Genomic DNA, 25,484 nt, shown 5'->3' with positions numbered 1-25,484 from the left:
TATCTCAAAATATTTACTTTACTGCTGCGAGTTGGCCCTTACAGGGTCAAAGTAAGGGTGTTGCATAGCTTCTTTCGCGGTCAATCTCTCTTGATGGTCGTACCTCAACAACTTGTCAATGATGTCCAAAAATTCATTCGTCACAAGATGTTGATTATTTTCATTGATAAAGCGTTCCCAAGGTCTTCTATTGTAGTATCCAATATCTTCATACTCGTCCCCCAAAACCAAGTTGTACTTGTCCAAGTACTTGTTCAAGTTGTTTGATCCTAAAACACGAACAATCTGTACCAACTGATCAGTGTTTGATTTACCATGGAAAAATGGCTCCTTCATGAACACCATGGAAGCAAGCATACACCCAAACGACCAAAGATCTAGCGAGTAATCGTACAATCTATAGTCAACCAACAATTCAGGGCCCTTAAAGTACCGCGATGCTACTCTAACGTTATACTCTGTTCCTGGATGGTAATATTCTGCCAAACCCCAATCTATCAACCGCAATTTTTTCTGTTCGTGATCAATCATAACATTATGAGGTTTGACATCTCTGTGCATGATGCCCATAGAATGGGAATAATCTAACGCCTTCAATAGCTCATACATGTAGAATCTGATGTCGTAATCGGTGAATGTTGGATACAACGTCCGGAAATCTATATTGTTGATGTTTTCGAAAATAAGTCCTGGCGTTTTCAGTTGTGGCTCTCTTACCACATCCAACAAGGCAACCACATTAGGGCCATCAACCAAGTTTTTCAATATCGATATCTCTCTCTTGATCTTTTTCCTCTTGACAGGTTTCAACACCTTTATCACCACTTTTTCCCCCTTAACAAGGTCTATACCCAAAAACACTTCTGAATACTTACCTCTTCCCAATTTTTTAATAATTTCATAATTTTCCTGGGGATTCCATTTTATATTGAGGTCGTCATAGTCCCAGTAGGATTGGGGTTTGGACGCTAAAACATCAGCATATACTTTGGAGACACTGTTTGATGAAAGCATGATCGATTTTGATTGGACAGTTGAACTCTTCTTGTTAAAGTAATTTGTGATAGGCGATAGCAAGTTTCCAGATGGACTAATAGTTGTGAATAGCAAAATTAAAACCGAGATAACAATTAATGCTTTTGATATCAATGTGATGCGAGTTCGTGAAAGTTTGAAAGGAGGCAATTTAAGATAACAAGGATGTTTGCCGATAGAAGAAATGAAATTCAAAACCAAAAAAAAAAAAAAATCAAAAAAAGGGAACAAAGGTCAGGTTCGTGGGTGATGCTTTGCGTATATAAAGCGCTTTGACTTTCTATAGAGCCTTTTTCAGAAAGATTGGTTGAACGGGGTACTTGTGTGTGTGTGTGTGTGTGAAAGACAACTGATGTGTCGTCTACTTGCTGTGTGTTTTCTGAATGTGAGAACTAATTCCCTGCTCGTCAATTTGCCACTATGAATTACCACTTCCACAAGTACAATTAGATTGATACAGTACAGTAACTTGCGATGAAGGGATATATGAGTCAGTACAACCACTTGTTGCTTTCGGTGATTGAAAAGTGTGATGGTTGTAAGTTCTTCCAAGCTGGTGATGATTTTTTTTTTTTTCTCTCTTTCTTCCTTTCTCCTTTTCTTCTACAGTGTCGTGTTTCTAATGTCGCATTTTCTCTATTTAAACTTACTCAATCTTCATATTCGCAAGGGAGGAGCTCAACGTCCTTCCAGCCTTGCCTTTTGATACAGAGTTTGCCGCTTGTTGTAGCCTTGCCTTCTCTGTATCCTTCTTTGTGAGTTTCCGTCCACCACTTTCTAACTCGTAGTTGTCCAAGAAATCGTCAACCATTCCGGCAAAATCCGTCCTTTCCCTATCCATGTCGAACGGTTTGTAATTTTCTTCTGCAGCTTCACCACGAGTGTATTTTTTGTTCATCTGCTCATACCTGTCGTCAAGTAGCGAGAGTCCTTCTGACCTGAATAGTGCGGAGGAAGACATTGAAAATGAGGATGTGTCTGTCATAGCACCTTTCTTTTTCCTCAATTTCGTATTGGATTTAGAAGCTTTGGATTTCATATCTGGCAACTCTCCCACATTATCAACCTCATCTTCGTCTACTTCTTCTTTTTCACTTTCGTCATCGAACTCATCATCCGAATCCCATGAGTGGGCCTTATTCTTGCTCTCCTTCTTGAATTTCATGAAATCACGCTGCCAATCTTCATTTACTCCCTCTTGTCCCACGAGATCCTCAGGATGCTCGTCATATTTCGCGTTGTATTCGTCTTCGTAGTTATCCAAGTCCCATTCGTCGTACTCGTCTTCATAGTTGCCATCCTCATTGTAGTAGTCATATTCCTCCTCTTCTGCTTGGCCTGACTTCAACAAGTCAGCAAATATATCGTCATCATAGTCTTCATCGTCCTCATTGCTTCCGTCACCTTTTTGGTGTTTAACTTCTTCTATGTATGCCTCATCTTCCAATGCTTCGAGCACCTCCCTTAATCTGGGGTCCATATCAGGATTGAACCCTTTCAATTCGTCAGGTATACTTTGATTCAAATCTTTTGTCACTTTACGTTTCTCAGAAGAAGGTAGCTGATCCTTCAAGAGTGCTTCCAAATCTAGTTTTTGTTGTCGCCTATGTTGCTCTTGCTCTTTTGCCAGAATGAAAACACCATCGGAGTTACCTATCGGTTTCAAATGTTGCATGTAGTCATACTTTGAGTCATCAAAAGTAATACCATACTGTGCTGCCAAACCTTCGTTTTCTCTGACTTGATCCCTTAATTTTGCTTCAAGTTCGTTTTTGGAAAACACTTTCTTTGTAGAAGCAGATTTCTGAGACTGTGCTGTTGGCACCAACACATTTGTGGCATCGTCGTCAAAGAATCGAGCATCGTCATGAGCACGATGAACAATATTGTAGGTAGTGGCGTTCTTCTTGTCAAATTTCTTCACCATGGTTGACAATGAATGGGTGATGTGCGATGAGCTTTTCAACAGAAATCATTTTTATTTTTTTTCCTTTTTTTTCTATAGCCATGTTTGCAGCCAGGTACAGAGTGATATTGAGGTAGGGTACAGCCACTGCACTGATGGAATCTTCATTCAAGTTTACATTCGTATACTGATTGACCTTTGAGTACATATAGGTTTACAGTTTGTGCTACAAAACCACTTTAACGTTCAAATCCCTGCCAGCGCAGTGGTGACCACACATGTGCCCTCTCCTCAATTCATGGCAAAACCTACCCAGTGTTGAGGTCAACTCCCTCCCCTCTCCCCCTTCCTCCCCCCCCCATCACATTTATTTGAAGCTGAATATATTAACCCCTTTGAACCTGTAAAAGATGCAGAAATCCCAAAGACAAATTGTGGCTCAAAGATTCAAAGTTCTTCAATTAATGGCTTTTTCGAAGTTCCTTCCCCGCCTATATTGAATAGACTAGGTAGTTTCTTATCTGGTTCTTCCTCACCATCCAACTTGAGCTCTTCAACCAAACCTAAGGTCTCATCTTGCTTCAAGTCGTGCAACTTCTTGAACCCTAAGTCGCTCAACTCTTCCGCGGTCAACTCAGTTTGGGTCAAATCGCCCTTCGATAACATCTTGGGGATGCTGTAATCCCTTTCTAAAGTCACCGTAGTGATTAATTCGATCGATTCAATACACCACTCAATCAAAATTAGTCTCAAATCCTTGCTGATCTGGCACCATCGAAAACAATCGTCATTGATGCAGCAGTCATACACCAAAGACGGAAAGCCCTTTTTATCTTTTGACTCCTTGGCTGTGGATACAACTATGGGTATCTCCCACTGGTTTTCTATAATTTTGGGAAACACTACTTCCGGCTCGAAATCAACCGATGGCTTCGGCACCCGAGAATCATGACATACATTGATGAAAACTTTTGTTGAGATCTTCGAAGCATCTTTAGATTCTAGTATTTTGGTTTTGATCACAAACCCAGGCTTTGGGTCTAGCTTCATCTTCTCTTGTTCCTGTATCATGGTCGATGCTTGATGACTCAGAGTCATGGAAAAGCGGGAATTCTTTTTTTGTTGAAACTTTTTGAATTTTTTGTTTTTTTTAGGAGGAGTTTTAATTTTTTGTTGGAATGAAGATCCTCCTCCCCCACCTCCTCCACTAGCAACAATGAATGTCTTAGTGTACTCGGGTCCTGGAACAACTACAGAGAGCGTAAAGCACTGTCTTGATTCGTTGCGCCTTCACTTATCCAAATACTATGCCGTGCTTCCCGTTAGTGAAACTGTTTTGCTAACTGAGCCTTGGATGAGAAAAACCTCAATGTTGGTTATCCCAGGAGGTGCTGATTTACCGTATTGTCAGTCCTTGAATGGAGAGGGAAACAGAAGAATCAAAAAGTATGTCAAAGATGGTGGGAAATTCATAGGGTTTTGTGCCGGAGGATACTATGCGTCTGAGAGGTGCGAGTTCGACCTTGGTGGTCCATTGGAGGTGTCAGGCTCTCGAGAGCTCGCCTTTTATCCTGGAACTTGCAGAGGGTGTGCATTCAAAGGGTTCAAATACGAGCTGCATTTGGGTGCAAGGGCATCAAAGCTACTGGTCAATACTCATGCATTGCCCAAAACATCGGAACACGTCTATACTTATTACAATGGTGGGGGCCTTTTCCTTGATAGTTCAAAGTTGAAAGATGTTGAAGTGTTGGCAAGATACGCCGAGAAAACTGATGTTGATGATCAAGATGGAGCTGCTATAATATACAGAAAAATAGGCAAAGGCGCGGTGATATTGACTGGACCGCACCCTGAATTCTCACCAAAATTGTTCAAGGAGGTTGAAAAAGAGTTTGAACCCGTTGTTGATAAACTTAGAGAGCACGATAGAGAAAGAAGAGTTTTCACGAGAGAGTTGTTGAGAAAATTGGGTCTTCGTGTGAGTGAAGACACCGAGGACACTACACCAAAAGTAACTCCCATGTACATCGCCTCGCCATTCTCAGGTAAAGTTAGCAACATATTCATGACCTTAAAGAAGAACCTAGATGTTAACAATGGCCTCTTTAACGATGACAATGACACTTTTCTTTTTCAAGATGAATCCAACCCACAAAATCACACCAATGACTTGCAACAAGATGACGAACAAGATCCTACAAAGGGGGTCAAACATGTGAATTTCATCACTTCAGGAAACATACCCACAGGCAAAATGACTCCATATTTCAACTTGCAAAAGTACTTCGACACTCTTCGCAAATTATCAAAGGATACTGTGACCGACTTTGGAGGTATTCTTGGTTACTCCGAAGTCATTACATCAACAAGCACCATTCTTGAAAAGAATCCACATTGGTTGAAATATCTCCCCCATGGGTTCGCTTTGACTGCATCCACGCAGATCTCTGGTCGAGGAAGAGGAGGTAACGTTTGGATCAATCCTCGTGGGGTGTTGGCCACCTCGATCTTGTTCAAAATTCCCAGGTCAGAACTGGTGTCTTCCTCAATTGTGACTTTACAGTATTTGTGTGGATTGGCTCTTATTGAGGCCATCCTTGGATATGGAAGTCTCGTCTCTGGCGAGGGTGTTGGGTACGAGGATTTACCAGTGCGTCTCAAGTGGCCAAACGATATCTTCATATTAAAACCTGAATATTTCAGCGACTTGAAACAAGAGGTGGGATCGACCGTTGATGGAGACGACGAGAAATACGTCAAGGTGTCAGGTGCGTTAATCAATTCGCAATTTATTGATGGTGAGTTCAATTTGGTTTGGGGAGGAGGTGTCAATGTTTCCAACGATGCACCTACAACTTCATTGAACTTGGTGTTGCAAAAACTCAATGACATTAGAGTCAGCAAAGGACAATCTGCTTTGCCACCATATGAAATTGAAGTATTGTTAGCAAAGTTAGTTTTCACCATTGACCAGTTCTACACCGTTTTCAAGAAGTCAGGATTGCGTCCATTTTTACCTTTGTATTACAAGAGATGGTTCCACTCTGATCAAAGAGTTGTTGTCTCTGGAGATCATGGTCAGTCCCGAACATGCGTCATCAAGGGCATAACCCCGGAATATGGTTTACTTATTGCAGAAGATGAAAAGAACCATGAAGTTTTGCATTTGCAACCAGATGGAAACTCATTTGATATTTTCAAGGGTTTGGTTTATAAGAAGAATACATAGATACAAATACAGACTGGCATTTTTTTTTTTTTTTTTTTGTTTTTTCGCGTTTCAATATAAAATCAGATTAAATCAAATGTATACACACACAGCAAAGTGAAACAAATCATCCACTCTCACGCTTCCCACCACACCTGAAACAGAACCAGTATGAAGGTGGCTGTACTTGAATGGAAGGGATTTTGCACTTGGCATTGGGATCTATCTTCTTCTTTACCCAACCACGGAAACACTAGTGGATACGTTGAAGAGCTTTGTGGAATCTGTCGTGTCTCCTTCGATGGCGCATGTCCTACTTGCAAATACCCCGGTGACGAGTGCCCAATAATACTAGGAGATGGCTGCACACACAACTTCCATTTACATTGCATATTGAAATGGCTCGAGCAAGAGTCATCAAAGGGATTGTGTCCGATGTGCAGACAGATATTTACGTTCAAACCACTAGCAGACGAATCATTAGCAGAGTATTCGAACCTCAAAACTGTAATAGATGGACACAGGGTAATGAGGGAAAGACTTCTGCCGAACAACGAGCTGGAATTTGAGGCATTCGACGCTGAAGTGGAATAATAACACCACCAACGCAAAAAGAAGAAATAAAAAATAAAAAAAAAATAAATAAATAAAACAAAATAAAAAAAACAAGGAAGAAGAAAAAATCATCAACCTGTGGGCATTTTTCATTCAATTTATCACCACATGTCCATTCGCTTATTGTCTCCACTCAGGGGGCCAATCACGAGAAGGCTTTTCTCGAAATGCGCTATATTACCTCAATTGCACGCTCCCAATGTCAAACTTTCCTCACACCAAGCTCAAATCGAACAGGCAAGGTCTAAGTTCACCCCGCAAGAGCTTGAACTTGCTCGGCTCGCTAGAGAGGCAAAGTTGGGCTGGCTCAAGAATCTCCCTGAGAAATGGATACCTTATCTCGAGCTTATGAGACTAGAAAAACCAGTTGGCACTTGGTTGTTGTTGATACCCTCCTATTGGGGAATCACAATGGCAGCGTATTCCATAGCGGCCCCCTTGACCACAACGTTGGGTGCAATTGGATTGTTTTCAGCAGGTGCACTCATAATGAGGGGTGCAGGCTGTACCATTAATGATATCTGGGATAGAAATTTGGATAATCAAGTGGCCAGAACAATGGAGAGACCAATTACTAGTGGAAGAGTGACTGTTCCTCAAGCCGTTGCTTGGCTTGGTGTTCAGTGCTTTGCTGGTTTAGCAGTGTTATTGAGCTTGCCATGGGAGTGTTTCTACCTAGGAGCGTTCTCCTTACCATTTGTTTTTGCATATCCATTATTCAAACGATTTACTTATTACCCGCAAGCCATGTTATCCATATGCTTTAGTTGGGGGTGCCTTTTGGGATTTCCTGCAGTTGGCGCTCCTTTAAACTTGTGGGTGGCTATTCCGTTGTTCATTTCGAACTGGATTTGGTGTTTGACCTACGACACTATCTATGCTCACCAGGACAAAAAATACGACATTCACGCTGGCATAAAGTCAACAGCATTAGCGTGGGGAGATAAAAGTAAACCAATTCTCAAGGGATTGACTGTTGCACAAGCTGGGTTCTACACAATGGCGGGTGTTATGAATTCTATGGGCCCCGGTTTTTACATCGCAGGAGCTATAGCTATTACTAGATTGTACCAGCAGATAATCAAGGTTGACCTCGACGATGAGAAAAGTTGTTGGAGCGCATTTACGTCGAATATTCAAACTGGATTCATTTTCTGGTACGGTATCGTGTTTGATTATATCTTGCTTCTTATGGGCTTTCTATAGGAAATCATTTATTAAATGTTTAGTTCTAGATAATTCAGACTTGATGATTGCTTTGGTAATCACTTTTTCCCTCGACTGTGCTTGCATATTGATGAATGAAGTTCTCAAAAAGTAGGCTAGATACGCCAATGGAAACTGGCTGGGTAGTAGCTTGATTAAAGTGACTGGAGAAAAATAATTGCCATAGCTGTCGACGAAATGTTGGATTGCTGGCTCGACTGGTTCTTGCTGTTCATAGACCAGCACATAGTGCTTGAAAATAAGCAAGAGACTCTTTCTATCAACCGTTCCTTGCCAACCAATTTCATGTTTGTAAAACGGCTTCTGCTGAGCCGCGCATTTGCCCAAAGCTACACGTTCAGCACTAGAATAATCTCCAAATTCGAGTAATCCTGCAACATCCTGTGTTGTGTAAAGCTTGTAGTAAGTAAAAAGTTGCTCATCTGGATACGTGTCTTTTTCGTTTGCTAGCTCAAACCCCTTTATATACAAGTCAATGAATGTTTGATAGTCTTGTACCTTGGTGAAGGATAGAAAATCTATCCATGATATTTTGGGCCACTTGTCTTTTAATAGCTTATTCGTCTCTCGGTATGCGGCATGTAGTTCCTTTAGATTTTCCTTCATCTGGTCATTGTAAAGCGAGAATAATGTAGAGCAAATCAAGCTTGATAACTCCCCGCGCAATGCAGTATTTTCGGTAAATGACGATTCAAGTAGCTCAATCCGCAACAATGCATAATCCTTCTCCCCCTTCTGATCATCTGACAACTCATTCAATATCCTCTGATTGACCTCGCGATACATTGGCGACTTCCTCATAAATTCATAACCTTTATCTTTATTTAGCTTGAGGATCTCTAGTATTAGTCGCGTGTAGTCTTTTTCATCGAGTTGTTCTTGAGATAGAAATTTTAATGCGTCCTCCACTAGATCATTGTTCAAATGATGAAATAAAAATTCTTTATATGCTGATACCACTGCAGACAGTTTGGGCGTCATTTGAAAAATATGTGACACCTGAGATAACAAGTTCCTTTCGATCAATATCTTAGTCACTGTTTCATCATTGACTGAAAATGTCCAATTGTCCTCTGAGACCAAGGAAGAAATATCACTTGCAGGAAGAAGCTTGTAGCTCAATATCCTTGAGTCGGCACTCATATCTGTAGGTTTCAAATTCTGCAAGTACCGTTTCGCAATGGCTTCATCTTTAAAGTCCCACATTTCCATCACCTCCCTCAATCCCGGATACACCAGGAGGAACTGAGCCTCGTAACCTAACAATCGAAGAGCTAAATCTGCATCAATAATCAACTGACCATCTTTTCTTTCCAAAAGTAATGCAATTGGATCCGTGTCGGTCAAAAAGGCGACCATAGTTTTGAGAATGTGCACGTATTTGGAATCACCATGAGCTATGGCCAGAAACTGATCGAATTCGTTGGTCTCCATTGCTTGTTGAAATGCTTTATTGGCCGATACCACCTCATTTTCTTGATGAACATTAAACAATTTTGATTCATTGAAAAATACTATATTTGAGCGCAGCTCCAACGGCAGACCAATAACGCCCTCTAGCGACTTGTCCGCAAAAAAGACATTGGCTTTTTGAATGCTCATAGGGTGCAAATGTTTTCCGCTTGCATTGGCTTCCGAGACCTTTTCTTCTATGCTTAGTGTTGTCACAGTTTCAAGGGTTTCCAAAGAGGACACTAAAATTGAATGCTCAAACAAAGCAAATGTGTAGGGCCACTTGATAGTGACGCCGCCTTGAGGATACCCCAAATTTAACCATGTCAAAGTACCCCTAGTGGCATCTCCCTTGGTGTTGATAAATTGCGCAATTGAAGTGTTTTCATCGGAAGCAACGGTAAGCAAATATTCTGTTGCGTTTGGTGTTTCAAAAGGGACAATCACGGGAGAAACATCTGCACCTGATTTGTAGTCAAAGAGAGGCATTGATCTTCCTGACGACGTATCGAGTATCTCATAGGCCTTTGAGTTTGCTAACAAAATTAAGTTATTCATGGGTGCCGTTCCAAGTACAGCCCCTTCGTACTTGAAATCCTGAATCAACTTCCACGAATTTTCCTCAAGTTTAGCAATTTGAATGCTTGATTGCTTGATAAGCATCAACGAGGCTCCATCATCTGCCAAGCATACATGTCGAATATTTTTCAATTGTCGTGTACTCATGGGGCTAAGCTCAGGCAACAGAAATACAAAGAGCGTACTGTTTTCCAAGACAAACAACCTCTGTAACTGCTCAGATGCCACCATTTGAGCAATCTCTTTCCCTCCAACTGACATCATTGTGATTTGCAAGTAGTCTGTTGCATCTTCAAATAGATGATAGTGTAGTACGTTCCCGATCGAGGTTCCAATATATACATTACGATCGTGTGCAGAAACTGCAGTAATGCGTTCATTTTGTTTCAACGGTAGATCATCTATCAAAGGGTCTATTATATAAGGGATCATGAATGAGTGGCGTACACACACGGTTCGTTCATAAAGGTTCCAAGACTGAAAAGTTGATCTTTCTGGGGAATTCTATTGTTCTTTTCTTTTTTTTTATTTTTTTTATTTTTTCCTCTGTGAGCATCACTATTCACACAAGCTACATACAAGTGAAACTATGTCGAAGAAGGGGTTACCGGTGGAAATGCTAGGTTATCTCTGTGTGCAACATATTCACTATCAGCATACCCCAATATGGACTCTATCTGACTACTCTTGTGGCCCTTGATCAATCTTATTTCATTGGCAGTGTAATTCACACGGCAATGACCAACCTCAATCATATTCAGCTCCGTCAATTTCGTACGATCAGCGACAACTTTTATCGCCACACATTCATTTGCATGAAAGTTTCCCACCACATCAATGATTCCCGCTGGTAACAAACCTGCTCTGTCTCTCCGGGTGAGCGCGGCAAAGCACCCTCCATCTATGATCAATGCCCCCTTGGTTTTCAAACCGTGTAAAATCCAGAACCTTCTATCTGATTTGATTTGGGTATCTTGAGGCAAAGCAAGGAACCTAGTATGCAATGGAATAATCTTGTTCTGAATGTCCCTTTGTAGAACCTCTCGTTGTTCGGAAATAGTCAATGCTTCATCTTGCGACTGTATATGAGCAACTATATCGAGAATGTAATGTGGCTGAGTTGACAAAGTGACAATTGTCGTGACGCCAACATTGGTTGCAAGTTCTGCGGCAATTAACTTGGTTGTCATTCCACCGGTACCCACATTCGACCCTGCCCCAGCATCATCGCTTGTGCTCACACTCAAATTGTCAATATTGTCAACCACCAAGATCGGCTCCGCATTGGGGTTTGTCCTTGGGTTTTCTGTGTATAAACATTCCACATCGGTCATGAGAAATAGGTAGTCTGCATGAATCATACCTGCAGTTATGGCTGATAGGGTATCGTTATCACCAAATTTGATCTCTGACACAGACAAGGTGTCATTTTCATTAACGATTGGAATCACGCCCATTTCTAACAATTCATTGATTGTGTTTTTGGCATTTTTGTACTGAGTGTAGTCCACTATGTCGTTCCTTGTGATCAAAATTTGTGCAGTGGTTTGGTCCATTTGACGAAACAAATCGTTGAACAACCCTATTAGTTTTCCTTGCCCTATGGAAGCTAGTGCCTGCACTGCCGCTAATTTAGGCGGTTTGGTTTGCAACCCCATCACCTTCATACCAAATGCAATAGCACCCGAGGACACGATGATGATCTTGTGTCCTTGACGACGAAGCTTGGTTATAGTTTCAACAATGAGCGCCATATTTGCAATCCTGGGTTCTCTGGTGACAGCATCAACCAAGGATGAAGATCCTATCTTCACCACAATGGTGAATTCTCTTTGTTCAAAGGTTGTCATGTCGAAACTGGTGAGCTGGAGTTATGCCATTGAATGAGATTGCCAAAATTTTTCAGAACTTGAGTCATTTTTGTGATTTTGCGCTACCAGGGGCGATGTCAGGCCGATATGTGAACCCCATTTTGGGGGGGGGGGGGAGCATCAATGTTGGAGCTACTTTTTGCGTCGTGATGTATATGTGTTTGACTATTTATTTAAGCTTAGAATAGATTACCCTAGTAGCTGTGGCTTCATTTGTTTTTCGTGAAAGAGCTGTACCACCACAATTGAGGAAAAGCACATTCCTACACCGAATGCATTGAGAAAACAATACTTGCCCTTAAGTGCTATCCAAATCCAATTCTTTTTTTTTTTTTTACAGCTTGGATCCTGGAAGTTGCATGTATGATCTACTTTGTCACGGCGGTGCAAATTAATGGCATGATGTTTTTATATTCTTTTATTTTTGCAACCACAATTGCGAGATATGAATTAGCGATTACGCCACACACAATGAAAGACACTGTGTCTTTTAGAAGCCGCACATGTGAGCTTGAAGGGTTGCGCATTGAAATACTTGCAGCTGTATCACAAATGGTGTATCTCAGCCAAACAAAGAGGTGTTTGTAAAGCATGCTATCATTGATATTTGCAAGGAGGTGACATTACAAGTTTCGTTATATGGCAGCGGTAAACAAGTCAATTTGCGACTTGGATATAAAGAAGAACATCATATTATACTTCGAGATGCATTACAATAACTTACAATCTCTACTGAGTCTATTGTCAATTTGCGCCACATTTTTTCTTTTTTTTTTTTTTTTTATTGGGAAGCATTGCTAAAACGATCAATCTATTGAGCGAAATCTCCCACAAGTAGTGTCGGACTTGCTAATTGTATATCTACTCTATTAATTGATTACAAATCGGTCACTGTTAATGCGCCCCGCTTATAGTCTTGGTTATGTCAATTGTTGTGTTTCTTTGCAAATATTAGTTGACGCCACAGTTATTAATCAGTTGCAAATAACACAATTAATTTTCTTCTATGCACTCCTCCTCTGCCTATGCTTAAAACAATAGAATTAAACATGGTTATAAACATCGCCTTGGGCTCTCACTAGCTCAGGTGTAGAGTGTTGATATATATATATATATAGAGAGAGAGAGATACTCAGTGGCATTTCTCCTGTCAGATCTTGGTCCCCAACCTGCCAAGATAAAATTTTGCAAAATTGCAGCCTTTGCCCATCATGGTCAACTTGAAGAATCTAATCTTGGCTCAAGAACATGTGGGAAAACTTACAACAGTCTCAACCAATTCTTCCCAATCTTCAAATCAACCATTGCACCCCACTAAAGGAGATGATGTTACTGTGGTCCAAAAGCAAGTTCCATCGCAATACATTGACATCTCAAGCTCAACATTAACTCCCGAACAAATTCAACAAAGAGACAATTCTCTTTCATTCAAGATCAAGAAGTTTTTCTGGGACGGTACTGGGAAGCATCCCAAGGAGCAAAAGTACCTTTTCAAATTGGACTTTTTCTTGTTGACTTCATCATGTTTGGGCTACTTCATCAAAAACTTGAACCAGTCAAACGTCACAACTGCTTATGTTAACGGAATGGAGGAGTACTACAGTATGAATAATAACCAATACAACTATATGGTTACATTATTCACCGTGGGATACATCATTGGCCAAATTCCATCCAACATGATCTTGCACAGAATATCAGCCAGGTTTTACCTTGGTGGTTTGGAAATACTCTGGCTGATTTTGACGTTGTTGATGATTACTGTTCCACCAACAAATATCAAGGGAATGTATGCGTTGCGGTTCTTCATAGGGTTGTTAGAGTCTGGGTATTTCCCTGCTTTGGAGTACTTGTTGGGGTCCAATTACGGTACCCCCGAGTTGCTGAAACGGTCGTCATACTTTGCAGTTAGTTCGGGTCTAGCAGGGATTATCAGTCCCCTTTTGCAACAAGCAATCATCAAGCTGTTCAAGCACTCAAGCTTGCCACCTTTCAAGTGGATGTTTGTGTTTGACGCGGTCATCAGTTTCCCCATTGGTATATACACCATGATTGTTGATCCAAATACACCTCTGACCACCGATGCCTTTTACTTCACTGATGAGGACAAGTTGGTGGGGTTGGAAAGAAGAAGATTGCTAGGAGCTGAACTAAACACCAGACAGCCCTTTTCATGGCAAAAGATCAAATCATTCTTTAATACGTGGCACATCTACGTGTTTCCCCTATTATTCTTGTGCTACAATAATAGTTGTGCTGCCAACTCGCAGCCTACTTTCCAATCCTTCATGAAGAATTACTTGCATAAGCCGTCGAGCGTGTACAATACATGGCCGTCGGTTCTCAGTGCTATTGCTATTGGTATAACAATATTATTTGCGTATGCAAACGACATCCTAGGAGGCAGAAAGAATGTGTGGTTTGTCAATGCTTATTTCGTGTGTGTGATTATAGGATGCTCATTACTTGCCGCTTGGACAATCCCATTGGGGCTTCACTGGTTCTCATATTTCTTGATTGGTGTTCCTACAATGTGGGGCCAGCCATTCATCTTCTCTTGGGTTAACCGGTTGCTATACGCAGATGACTTGAAGAGAAATTTCGTTGTTGTTGTTACAAACACGTTGGCATACGTTACTGGCGCATGGGTGCCCATTCTTGTTTGGAATACCAATGATAAACCTGAGTATTTTGTTGGGTTTACTTACACAGCGGTGTTGGCTTCGGTGGGACTAATTTTAACACAGGTGGTTTTCTATTTAAGTTCCCGAGATGAAAGAAGGGCCAAAACCGAAAAGGACTTAGAAGAGAGTACTACAATTGAGTTGGACTCGGATTGAGAATATAGATCTATAAAGTGTATATGACGGGGGGGGGGTTTGGAAATATTCTACAAGTATAATTGCTTCTCTTCTTTGAAAATGGAGCTTGGATCTTTTGGGTTTATATCCCGCCAATAAGCCGTTTTGAAGGACAAATTTTCAGGCAAATATTCAGGATAATTTTGCTCAATGGTTTTGAGAATCGCCTTGTGCAATATCTTGTATGCTTTAGGGGTGAAGTGAATTCCATCATTCAAATAGCTGCTCAATGAACTCACTTCCGCAACAGGAGAATCTTTCTTGTGTGCAAGCAATTGTTCAATTGTCCAGCCGCCATTTCGTCTAAATTCTTCCCACAAATCAATAAATGGAACATCGAGCTTATGGCAAATACTCTTTGCACCCTCAGAGTAGTGCCAGTATCGTTCACAAGTGGCAGCCTCGGTGTCTTTCAAGTCATCAAAATGCTCAGCTCCGAGTTTGTAATCGTGTAAGCTGGGTCCAATCACAATTGGTTTGATATTGTTTGCAAGTGCCAACTCAACCAAGTATTCGATATTCTCTTTGTATCTTGATAGCTCGACTGGCTGGATGGGATTGACGCCAACGAGTCCATCGTTTGTACCAAAGAATATCGTCATTAACTTCACATTGTCCCTTGTTTCGTTTAACTCTGCGTCAAGAATTTTGGGGAGTAGCAATCTAGCGTGCTCTGAATTGTATCCACTAAATCCGCGATTGACAATGTCGAGTCGTCTAATGTAAGCGTTTTGGAGTTCAGGTTGAAGGGCAAATCCGTCAACTATTTCGTTACCGTACTGTGTAATTGAGTCCCCGAATAGAATAAACTTGTCCATATTCATGATGAAACTGAAGTGTGTGTTTCTGGAAAGACGTCGTTTGTTGAATTTTGCAGACATGCTACAGAATATTAAGCGCTAAATAAAAAAAAAAAAAAGAAAAAAGTACTCCCCTTCACTACGATCCTATCAACCACCGATTAACACCTTATAATCTCCTAAAGTACCATCCAACTCCTCGATGATTCCATTAAACCAAAATCCAATCATTACCACTAGGTAAATCAAAATCAAAATGACCCCCTTGAAGTAATTTGATTTCCCTTCGGCGTAGATGTAGGTAAATAAATAAATAGATATCAACGTTGCAATGATATCCCAACGTGGGAACACTAACGAGAATATCTGCTCGACATTGACAAAATCCTTCAAAACAGAATAAACAACTAAACTGGGGATTTGAATTAGAACAACTTGTAATGCGTAAGCACTTCCAATCTCCATCGACAATGCAACGTTACCACCAATGGCAAACGAAATGGCATTCAAAAACTCGGTCGTGTTTGGCACTAGTGCAAAAATGGTCAACCCCAAGAATTTGGGATCAATTGGGAAATCGGCAAGAATGGAGTCCACATTATCGACAAGAATTTCAGCAATAATAGCATACAAGATAGTCGCCCCTAACAAAATTATTGTTGATTTCTTTTTTGACCAGTTGGGTGCGTCGTGACCTCCATTCTCACCTGCATCTTCCTTCCCTTCTTTGTTTATTTCTGTCTCTGATGCAGATATTATACTATCAACAGATCGTCTGCCCAAACTTCTTGTAGGAGCAATCGCCAACCTCTGTTGCGACAGCTGTTGCTGTTGCCGCTGCTGCACGGGAGCGTCAGCAATACTGGGCGCTTTTTGATGCTCCTCTCTCTTTACAGCTTCATGTGAGTTTGTTGCCCAAATTAACGAAGCATGGGTCCTCAAAGTAAAAAACAACCCACATACGTAAGCTGCAAACAATGCAATAGCCACTGTCAATGAAAATGGCTTGATGACCTTGTAATACAAGGGGTCTAATGAGAAAGATGGTTGGGTAAACCGACACGTTGTACAGTCATCCACGCCCTTTCCTTCATCACATCCACTACATTTGATCTCATACGAACCATAAATTTGATAAAACAATGATGGAGCAAACATCGTGACCATTGCGAATAGCAACATGGTGGAAGAAACACCAGCGGAGCGTGGATTGTATCTCTGAGTTTTCCGCTTCAATGCCCCACCACACATGGACAATCCGGGAAGAAGCAAAACACCACCAAGTATCGATCCAATCATGGAACCCTCCACCAATTTCCCTTTCGATTGATTCAACGCGACACAATATAGAAAGATTTCGACAATGGTGGAAAAGAATGCATTAATAACAGCACCAACACCCATTGAAGACTGCGCTGAAATGGACGCAACAGCTTGTCCAATAAAGTACGCCAAAGGAATAATCGAGAATAAACACAAACAGAAAATTACGTTTGCATCAGTCAAGAAAGATTTCCAATGCAATGACTCTTTTAAAAAGTAGAAATCCACAATGACAAATAAAACCATGGAAAGTAAATTGATGAAAAAGATGTTTGTGCCATCAATAGTGTATTTGTAGTAATGCCAACCACAACACCTATAAGTACACAACAAGATCACCTGCTTCTTCTTTTTCAATGACGGGTTCTTTTCTCTTCTTTTGTAATATTCCTTTTCCATCTCAAAGTCCAACGCCAATGGATGGCGTCTAACATGGTCGTTTAATGTTGAAGTTATATTAGCCATGGGAATAGTGAAAACAATCAACCAACTTAGAGCACCAAAGAAATAGGATATAGGTTGCACTATCAAGTAAAAGTACAAGTAAAATGCAATACGTCCCGCGGTCCAATCACCTCGGCCAAAGAACCTCACCTTGATATCGTTGCTTTCTTCATTTTCGTCTGCGTCTCCCTCGTGCACTTGTTCACTTCGCTCGCTGTCCGTGGCCAATGAATTGTACGCGTCTCTCAAGGGCCTTCCCTTGTGGTCTTTCATCAAGGGAGCTGACTCTTCTGCTGACCCTGTGTATCGCCTTGGAGGAGCAAAAAATAGTCGCCCTTCCTCTTGTAATCTCCACTGATGAAACTCATTGAGAGTTCTCCCTTCCAACTGGTCCTCATCCATGTAATTTTTCTCCTTATTTAAGAGAACAAATTTTCCAAACGGGTAAAGCCAATATCTCCCCAACCTTAAAAACGCTCTCACATACAATCTCAGGCCAGAGCTGATAGCAAATCCAGAAAACACAAAAACAAAAGCTGCACCAATTAGACAAGCAACGTAGATCAACAAACCAGCTGTCAAGCTCCACATGATATTAGTAAGTCTCACACCCCAAAAGATTCTGGACGAAGTTGGACGCCTTGGATCAAAATCGTGGATATCCTCATCCGCCCTTGCCGCAACGGATCTTTTCTTTTTGTACAAGGAAGGTTTCCAAATTTTTATACCAAAAGGGTGTGTCTCATTAATGGCATGTTGTCGATCTTTCAAATTCAAAGACTCAGCAGACGAGTTGGAATGAATCGACCCATAATCATCCGCATCTTCACCATCTTCAGCTTCTTCATCACCTTGGTGGTCTTCTATAAAGTCCAACTTATCCACACTACCAAATCGTTTGGGGTCTGTTGCTTTCAATCGTTTGATGTTTTGCTCCGCTTCATGTAAATCTTTGGCAATTACCGACTCTATATCTGCTAATTCAGCAGGGGTACGCAATGGGGTTCTTTCTGAAAAATCCTGATACAGTCTCATTGGGCTTTTACTGCTCTTCCTCTGGTGGAAAGCTCTCAATGCATCATGGTACCCTTCAAGATAATCCTTGTCATTTCGAATTGTGGATTCTTGGTCATCTTCATTGTCTCCTTCTCCATTCTCATTCACTTGCTCACTGATATCATCATCGACTGAATATATCAACTTGGGATGACTAATACTGCCAGCCTTTTTCAATGTGGGTTTTGACTTTCTGCGTTGTACACTTGTTGACCTATTTCTGGAAGTACTCCCAGCAAGCAGTGCAACCGACGACCCGAGGTCACGAAGGTCATCACTAAAGGCTCGTTGCGTAGTTGGCTTAGACAGCCCTCCAGTAACCGGTGTAGACATCCTCAATGGCCAAATTGCCTGTATTTGATTGTGTGATAAAGTTTCGGTGTTTGGGTAATTTTATTATCAGCTATGTAATCCGCGTTTTTTTTTTTAATTTTTTTTTTTGGATTGCGAACATGCGCACATACTGTGTTGAGAAACTACTAACTTATGTTTTACACAACTTACACACATTCCACTTAGTCACCCAATCTATGACCTTTTCCTCTGAAAGCTGTACCGTTTCCACCAAACCAAGAATACCCAGTAGTAGCACTACCAACCGGCGTTTGTCTTTGGGCTTGAGTTCTTGATAGGGGTCCACCAGGAGCCGGAGCCGCAGTAAATGCCGTAGTCCTCACAGAGGTGTTTGCTGGATATGACAAAAAGTTGTACAACCACTGTGGGGCCTTTAAATAACCCTTGTCGTATATGCTATCGTCGATGTAGTCAGCCTGAAATTGACCAAAGTGCGACGGGGTATCCACATGAGTCATCCCAACTCTTCTGCCTTCATCGTATCTCTTCTTCTTTGTAACTCCATAAGCTCCTGGTAACAAATTGTAGATTGGCATCGTATTCAGCTGAACGCAAAGGTACAAGTAACCACTAACAATTCCCACCAAGGTATCAATGAGCGACACAGGACCTCCGAGAATGAGTTTCACAATCAAATTACCCAATGGCAAGTAATACGCCTTTATAGGGACCAAGCCCAACAAGTTGATTCTTGCGTTCTTCAAACTTCTTGACCAGACGTATGTCAAACAGGCAAGTAAGTTCTCGTGCGGGAAATAAGAGTCTCCGGTGATAGCTTCCAACGTTAGATTGAGTACCTGGATACAAGACCCACACAAGATAATGAACCACAAGTAGTCAGGAAAATTACCATTGAATTTGCCCTCGTGTGCTTCCAAGTGGTTGGAAAAAGTGTAAAAGAAATAGGCGTCAAATAAGGCATTGATTCTGTTTGGGGACATGATCCCCGGTGGGATCAAAAAAGAAGTGACAAATCTGTACCAGCTGAGAACACTGGTGGCAACAACCTTGAAAATGTCAAAATACAGCCCGTATCGGAACACGGCTCGTATTAACACATATTCATTCAATAATTCGCCTAGATTGATGTATAATGCAGGAAACGCCGAAAACGTAGTCACTCCCAAGCATGCTAATACAGTTGATATAGTAAAGAACCGGGTCACCGGCGGAATGCTTTTTATATTATCTATCAATGTGTTGGTCATTTAGGCTTGCGTGGAAGTGTGTGCCTTCAACACCTTTGGCTTTATAGTAAAAAAAAAAAAAAAAAAAATTAATAAAAAAAAAATGAACAGCGAAATAAACACTGGTAAGAAAAAGTTGACACTCTACTGTTCCCAAGCTCATTGAACCAGGCTGCAGCAGTCCCCATTGACAAGATGAAATTGGTACGATTTTTGATGAACATACCCAACTCCACCAACCAGCCTGTTACTGTTGAATTAAAAAATGGTAATGTCATCAACGGCACTCTCTTGTCGTGTACGCCGCTGATGAATTTAAATTTAAAGAACGTTAAACTACAACAAAAGTACCAGGACCCGATATTGCTACAGTACATCAACATTCGGGGGAACCAGATCAGACAGATATTACTACCCGAAGACTTAAACATCGAGAGCGTGTTGGAGAAGTCTCAAACAAAGCTAAAGGGCCACGGTGCAGGTCCAAGCGCAAAACCCGTCAAACGTGGAGGTTTAAGAGGAAGGGGACGTGGTAGGGGCCGTTAGCAAGAAGAAAATTACAAATAAATATAAGGTAAAATCAAATCAAATTTTCTATATACATTTTCAAAACCATGTAGGCTTTCTTTCTTCTCTCTTCTTTAACAATTTCTTATAACCTGGTCTTGCCTTGGCAATGATCTTGTCCATGTTCTTAATTGCTTCTTCTCTCTTCTTAAACTTCTCCTCCAATTCCGCTTGATCAGCTCTGCCTGCTGGTTGAACCATACCTTGCATCCACTTCTTGTTGTTGTATTTGTCCTCGTGGAACTTCCTTGGGGTTGGTGGTAAAAGGTCTTGTATGCCAAACTTCTTAGCCAATTTGAACAAGTCAGCAGATCTTCTACGTGAATAAAGCGAGCCGTGCCACCTTCCTGTCTCTGTATTCTTGTTTGGGAAAAAGGGATTTTTCTTTGGGTCAGATATCACCGATGGTCCGTTCTTGTACTCAGAAAATGGTCTTGGTGGGTACTTGATGAAAAAGTTATGTAGCTTCTGAGGAAGCTTTGCAAACGCCTCCTTGGCCGTAAGAGACATTGTAGATGTGTGCAAACTAAGGGTTCTGTAGAGTGTTAAAGAATAGGGATTCAAAAAGTGAAGTAGAAGAAGTAGAAGAAGTAGAAGAAGAAGAAAAAAAAAAAATATCGATTAAATTTTTCAGTTCGATTGGTAGCTACGACATACAAAAAATCTACTTTGGACCATCAATTATACACTTGACAGTACCTTTTCCTGCCCTGACGGTATCGTAGGCCTTGATAGCGTCATCAAAGGGGAACCTGTTTGTGATCAATTTCTCAAAGTCAACTAAAATGTGTTCTTTTCCACGGCCGTAGTTTTGTTCCAAGATTTTGATTGCAGTCGCATAGTCACCGTAACCGTATCTGAAACTGCCAAACAAGGTTATCTCTCTGGTGGCAAATTCAATAATTGGGAAGGGAACGTCGCCACCGGCATTACCAATTTGGGCAATTCTCCCTCCGTCAGCGACAACCTGAACCGACAATTTGATACATGCAGCAGCGCCACTACACTCCAAAACGACATCAGGTCTAACATCTCCGAAAGCTTTAATCAAGTCTTTGTAGTCACCGGTTTTCGAGTTGAAAACATGTGTGGCAGCGCCAATCTCCTGGGCCAATTCCAACTTGTCATCGAAAATGTCCACAACCATAACATTTTGTGCTCCGTAAACCTTTGCGGCAGATGCAGCCAATAATCCAACAGGGCCGGCACCAAAAACGACCACGTTTTCCCCAAAGGACAAGTTGACTAGTTTGATGGCATGGACACCAACGCTCAATGGCTCAACCATGGCTCCTAGTTCCAAACTGACACTCTCTGGTAGCTTGTAAAGGAAATCGGCTGGAGCTCTGTAGTACTTACACAAGGTTCCCTGAGCAGTTTCGTCTTCTGGGTTTGTTGGCGGAGTAGCGGCAAAGCTCATGCAAGGACACAATTCGTACTTGCCGGACTTGTAGGCGTCACTATATCTCGATGGAACGCCCGGTTCAATAGTAACCCTATCACCAGCTTTTAAATGCTTGACACTTGGACCGACTTTGCTAACCACACCCGACGATTCATGGCCCATGACCATTGGCTTTCTCAAGACAAACTGTCCGATTTTACCATGTGCGTAATAGTGAATATCCGAACCGCAAATTCCAGTCTTTTTCACTTCGACAATGACATCAGTTGGTTCTTTGATTTGGGGAATTGACAAGTCTTCAAACGACAAATCGTCAATCTTGTTGAGGACCAAGGATGGGTTACCATGCTGATTATCGGACATATTTGGCTATAGTTGGATTGGAAAGAACTGTTTGAAGAGAAAAAAATTAATTGCCCCCTGGGGAAGGAGGGAAGAACGTAACCTTATATAGGCGATATACACAACATGACACAGAACCCTTTTGCTGCGGGAACGTTTGATTTTCGTATGTTTCTAATCCGTAAACTACTTTTCCCACCCCCTCCCCAACATAGAAGGAATAATCTTACCGAGACTCGTATTTGGTAAACAGTGCTCACTGGATCTACACTAGCAGCCCCTTCGGGTCACAGACCGGAGAGATTGTTTATATCAACCTTGCTGTCATTTTTCCTTCAACGTCGTCCCCAACAATGGAGAAAAAAGAAAAAATTTTTTTTTTTTTTTTTGCAATTTCTCCGGATAATAAACACAATTTTCCCGAATACTTGGATGTTTACTCATTTACTTGGACTCAGAGCTGCAGGTGAGCTTTTGAAGAAATTGCTAATGAGTGATAACCTGAGTAGAAAGTGCGGGTGAGAGGGGTGATAAATTTCCTGAAAATGATAACCCACTTTTATTTCTATACAGGAATTATACAATCTGGTGATCTCACGTATATCGTCTATACACCTGTATCATACATTCCAAGGCTACGCCCTACACCCATATACGTCATCTCTACTTAGCAACGTGTTGCAAGGCTTCCAATACCTCCAATTCAATACCAGCTTCAGCGGCAACAGTTTCATCACCAGATTCAGCTCTCTTTTGTGCATCAGCAATCAAATTCTTAACGGCAGAAGCATCAATTTGATCTGGCTTGAAAGCCTCAATTGCACTTATAGTCAACTTGTTTCCTGGTTGTACCATGGCAATACCTCCACTAACAAAGTATTGTTCGGTTTCACCACCTTTGGAGATGATTTCCAACAAACCAGGTCTCAATTGCTCTACAATTGGAATGTGGTTGGCCAATATACCCAAGTCACCATTGACTGATGGCAAGTTTACTTGTTGAACTTCAGACTCAGCGAATAAAGTTTGGAATGGTAAAGCCAACGACAACTTCAAGGCATCGGATGATGGTGCAGCCTCTGTAGCGTAGGTTCTTCTCACAGCCGATATGGATTGTTTGGAGACTTGACGTAAAGATTGTCTAAACATTGTGACTCTGTGTGGTTCGAACTTGAACTGGGATTAGATGGTGTCTACGGTTTTTCCAATTTTTTTTCTCCCTCTCTCTCTTTCTTTTGACTCGCTCTTTTTTTTTTTTTTTTCTCTGGTTCTTCACTTGACCGAAACAGAACAAATTTGTATGCAGTACTAATGTATCCTGCTTCGATATAATTGGTTTGCCGCGTAGACTTCCAAATTGGGAGTAGAGTAGAAAAAGCAAACCCAAGAGGTTCAAAAATTACTCCCTAATACGTACACACATTCTTCTTCTAATTACCAAACTGATTCAAAAAATTGTCAACATCAAATTCGTCACCCAACTGTGAATCGATGGGGTTACCTGCATCGTCCCCAGCATCGAGTCCGCCTTCTAATAAGCTCATGTTTAATCCATCTAGTATCAGCTCATCATTGCCTAGTAAATTGTTCATATCCAAACCCATGTCATCCACATTCTCTACGGGTTTATTGTGGGGATTGTTCTTTTTGCTAGCAGTGCTTTCGTTGGTATTGTTGGCACTTGCCAATTTATTCGGCTCATTATTGCCTGTGTCTAAGTCATCGATATTGAAATCATCAAATACACCATTGTCGGCTTTGTTTGTATCTTCTAAGGCCATGTCCATGTTCATGTTGTCATAATTCATAGATGCCAAAAAGTCGTTCTGGTCGTTGATGGCTGCATTGTCATTATCTTGACCTAGATCATCCATGTTGAAATCCATCAAGTCATCAAAGTTGTCAAATTGTTTTTGCGTTTGGTTCTGGGGTTGCAACTTCTGTTGCTGCTCTTGTCTACTCCTCTCTTCTGTCTCCTTCCGCTCTCTCTCAACGGCCTCTTCGCGTTCTTTCTTGTCTTGCTCCTCTTGTCTCTGTCGTTCTACTTCGATGGCCTCTTTCTCCGCTTGGGCTTTTGCTTCTGCTTCCGCCTTCGACCTGGCTTCCGCTTCTAGTTTTGCTTTTGCTGCAGCCTCCTCCTCTGCTTTCTTCTTAGCTTCCTTCTCTTCTTTCAATCGCTTCGCCTCGGCCTCTCGTTTCTGCCTCTCTAGTTCCTCCTTTATTTTCATCTCCTCTTGTTTCTGCTTATTCTCTATCATTGTATCAATGCACCATTTTGCGTCATTGAATTTGAAAACAGTTTCATCAAGTATTGAATCGAACTCATTGATGTGGTTTGTTAGTTGTTTGATAATTGTCGGCTGTATTAGCTGGTTATTGGGGCCTGTTATTAAAGCACTCTGCTTCTTGTTATTATTGATGACCTCGAATATAAAGCCTGCAGTTTTTAGAACTTCATTGAGAGAGTTCTCTAGCTTGGTTTGTAGATTAGCCGACATTTGTGTACGCAACAGTATGACTCCTAGTGGTATATTTGAAGTGTGCCTCGTATTTTCAAGCTTCATTTTTTTTTTTTTGTCTTGTCTTGTTCGTCTTTCTCCGAAACTGGCACGTGCAATACCAGCAGATAAAAGAGTCAGGGAAGTTCGGTTAGCACACACACACACACACAAATATCGAGGACGAAAAATAGGCTTGGCCACTCTTGTGTAAATGTCTCTAAAGTGTTGAAACGGGAAGTTGGTCCTGTTTATAGCTGCAGAAGCTGTGCAACACTTTTTCAGTACTCTTCTTCATCATTTGATGTAGTAAATGCTGCTTATACCATGTAAGTTCAGAGTGTTTGTAGATTATGAATCTGATAGAGTTGTTGAATTTGTTGTGTATGTTCCAATCAATCATTTTTGCAGCAATTCATGGCAAAATTTTACTTCAACGTTGGAAAACAAACTAACAAACAAACATTTTTTTTACGGAGCTTATGTAAACTGCAACCAATTACTTCTCAAGGCGTGTCTGACCATCTTCTGAGTACAACAGCCAACTAACTTCTGCAGATTGTCTCTAAGAAGTAAACCACTTTGAAAGACGGATCTACCAGCGAAAGAGACAGAGCTGCGCTACCGTATCAGAGAAAACACGGTCTTTTTTTTTTTTTTTCTTTTTGTTTTTTATTTTTTATTTTCTTTTTCTTGTCGCGTTTCAATATTAGAAGTGAAGGGTTTTGAAGGAATTGTAAACAAACGAAGC

At 41.2% G+C, this 25,484-nt stretch overlaps 15 protein-coding genes across 15 annotated transcripts; 3 read left to right on the top strand and 12 right to left on the bottom strand. All coding sequences in view use genetic code 12, as the record gives it.

The window, feature by feature from the left end:
• Positions 1-18: 18 nt before the first annotated feature.
• On the bottom strand, positions 19-1,014 carry CKA1 (casein kinase 2 catalytic subunit; the record flags this gene model as incomplete). The annotated part of the gene is made up of 1 exon (XM_051750812.1): positions 19-1,014. One exon carries the CDS (start codon positions 1,012-1,014, stop codon positions 19-21), a length of 996 nt encoding a protein of 331 aa, XP_051609937.1.
• A 667-nt stretch (positions 1,015-1,681) lies between these two features.
• Positions 1,682-2,962, bottom strand: LTV1 (Ltv1p; the record flags this gene model as incomplete). The annotated part of the gene is made up of 1 exon (XM_051750811.1): positions 1,682-2,962. The coding sequence occupies one exon, from the start codon at positions 2,960-2,962 to the stop codon at positions 1,682-1,684; it is 1,281 nt and encodes a 426-aa protein (XP_051609936.1).
• A 426-nt stretch (positions 2,963-3,388) lies between these two features.
• KGF57_001589 (uncharacterized protein) lies at positions 3,389-4,039 on the bottom strand (the record flags this gene model as incomplete). Its single annotated transcript, XM_051750809.1, has 1 exon — positions 3,389-4,039. The coding sequence occupies one exon, from the start codon at positions 4,037-4,039 to the stop codon at positions 3,389-3,391; it is 651 nt and encodes a 216-aa protein (XP_051609935.1).
• Positions 4,040-4,157: 118 nt separating this feature from the next.
• KGF57_001588 (biotin--[acetyl-CoA-carboxylase] ligase) lies at positions 4,158-6,173 on the top strand (the record flags this gene model as incomplete). Its single annotated transcript, XM_051750808.1, has 1 exon — positions 4,158-6,173. One exon carries the CDS (start codon positions 4,158-4,160, stop codon positions 6,171-6,173), a length of 2,016 nt encoding a protein of 671 aa, XP_051609934.1.
• Positions 6,174-6,875: 702 nt separating this feature from the next.
• KGF57_001587 (4-hydroxybenzoate octaprenyltransferase) lies at positions 6,876-7,831 on the top strand (the record flags this gene model as incomplete). The annotated part of the gene is made up of 2 exons (XM_051750807.1): positions 6,876-7,756; positions 7,822-7,831. The coding sequence occupies 2 exons, from the start codon at positions 6,876-6,878 to the stop codon at positions 7,829-7,831; spliced, it is 891 nt and encodes a 296-aa protein (XP_051609933.1).
• Positions 7,832-7,967: 136 nt separating this feature from the next.
• KGF57_001586 (CORVET complex subunit) lies at positions 7,968-10,457 on the bottom strand (the record flags this gene model as incomplete). Its single annotated transcript, XM_051750806.1, has 1 exon — positions 7,968-10,457. One exon carries the CDS (start codon positions 10,455-10,457, stop codon positions 7,968-7,970), a length of 2,490 nt encoding a protein of 829 aa, XP_051609932.1.
• Positions 10,458-10,612: 155 nt separating this feature from the next.
• PRO1 (glutamate 5-kinase) lies at positions 10,613-11,875 on the bottom strand (the record flags this gene model as incomplete). The annotated part of the gene is made up of 1 exon (XM_051750805.1): positions 10,613-11,875. One exon carries the CDS (start codon positions 11,873-11,875, stop codon positions 10,613-10,615), a length of 1,263 nt encoding a protein of 420 aa, XP_051609931.1.
• Positions 11,876-13,107: 1,232 nt separating this feature from the next.
• On the top strand, positions 13,108-14,736 carry KGF57_001584 (uncharacterized protein; the record flags this gene model as incomplete). The annotated part of the gene is made up of 1 exon (XM_051750804.1): positions 13,108-14,736. The coding sequence occupies one exon, from the start codon at positions 13,108-13,110 to the stop codon at positions 14,734-14,736; it is 1,629 nt and encodes a 542-aa protein (XP_051609930.1).
• Positions 14,737-14,786: 50 nt separating this feature from the next.
• On the bottom strand, positions 14,787-15,575 carry IAH1 (isoamyl acetate-hydrolyzing esterase; the record flags this gene model as incomplete). Its single annotated transcript, XM_051750803.1, has 1 exon — positions 14,787-15,575. One exon carries the CDS (start codon positions 15,573-15,575, stop codon positions 14,787-14,789), a length of 789 nt encoding a protein of 262 aa, XP_051609929.1.
• Positions 15,576-15,707: 132 nt separating this feature from the next.
• On the bottom strand, positions 15,708-18,713 carry KGF57_001582 (uncharacterized protein; the record flags this gene model as incomplete). The annotated part of the gene is made up of 1 exon (XM_051750802.1): positions 15,708-18,713. The coding sequence occupies one exon, from the start codon at positions 18,711-18,713 to the stop codon at positions 15,708-15,710; it is 3,006 nt and encodes a 1,001-aa protein (XP_051609928.1).
• A 182-nt stretch (positions 18,714-18,895) lies between these two features.
• KGF57_001581 (uncharacterized protein) lies at positions 18,896-19,942 on the bottom strand (the record flags this gene model as incomplete). The annotated part of the gene is made up of 1 exon (XM_051750801.1): positions 18,896-19,942. The coding sequence occupies one exon, from the start codon at positions 19,940-19,942 to the stop codon at positions 18,896-18,898; it is 1,047 nt and encodes a 348-aa protein (XP_051609927.1).
• Positions 19,943-20,527: 585 nt separating this feature from the next.
• KGF57_001580 (mitochondrial 54S ribosomal protein mL59) lies at positions 20,528-20,998 on the bottom strand (the record flags this gene model as incomplete). Its single annotated transcript, XM_051750800.1, has 1 exon — positions 20,528-20,998. One exon carries the CDS (start codon positions 20,996-20,998, stop codon positions 20,528-20,530), a length of 471 nt encoding a protein of 156 aa, XP_051609926.1.
• Positions 20,999-21,152: 154 nt separating this feature from the next.
• XYL2 (L-iditol 2-dehydrogenase) lies at positions 21,153-22,256 on the bottom strand (the record flags this gene model as incomplete). The annotated part of the gene is made up of 1 exon (XM_051750798.1): positions 21,153-22,256. One exon carries the CDS (start codon positions 22,254-22,256, stop codon positions 21,153-21,155), a length of 1,104 nt encoding a protein of 367 aa, XP_051609925.1.
• A 642-nt stretch (positions 22,257-22,898) lies between these two features.
• ATP16 (F1F0 ATP synthase subunit delta) lies at positions 22,899-23,384 on the bottom strand (the record flags this gene model as incomplete). The annotated part of the gene is made up of 1 exon (XM_051750797.1): positions 22,899-23,384. The coding sequence occupies one exon, from the start codon at positions 23,382-23,384 to the stop codon at positions 22,899-22,901; it is 486 nt and encodes a 161-aa protein (XP_051609924.1).
• Positions 23,385-23,665: 281 nt separating this feature from the next.
• On the bottom strand, positions 23,666-24,733 carry CTA26 (Cta26p; the record flags this gene model as incomplete). The annotated part of the gene is made up of 1 exon (XM_051750796.1): positions 23,666-24,733. The coding sequence occupies one exon, from the start codon at positions 24,731-24,733 to the stop codon at positions 23,666-23,668; it is 1,068 nt and encodes a 355-aa protein (XP_051609923.1).
• Between the last annotated feature and the right edge of the window lie 751 nt (positions 24,734-25,484).

Source organism: Candida theae (assembly GCF_024610275.1).
Source record: "Candida theae strain CBS 12239 chromosome Unknown scaffold47, whole genome shotgun sequence".
NCBI lineage: Eukaryota > Fungi > Ascomycota > Pichiomycetes > Serinales > Debaryomycetaceae > Lodderomyces > Lodderomyces theae.
The sequence above is the reverse complement of the archived record's forward strand: the minus strand, read 5'-3'. Positions and strand labels throughout refer to the sequence as shown.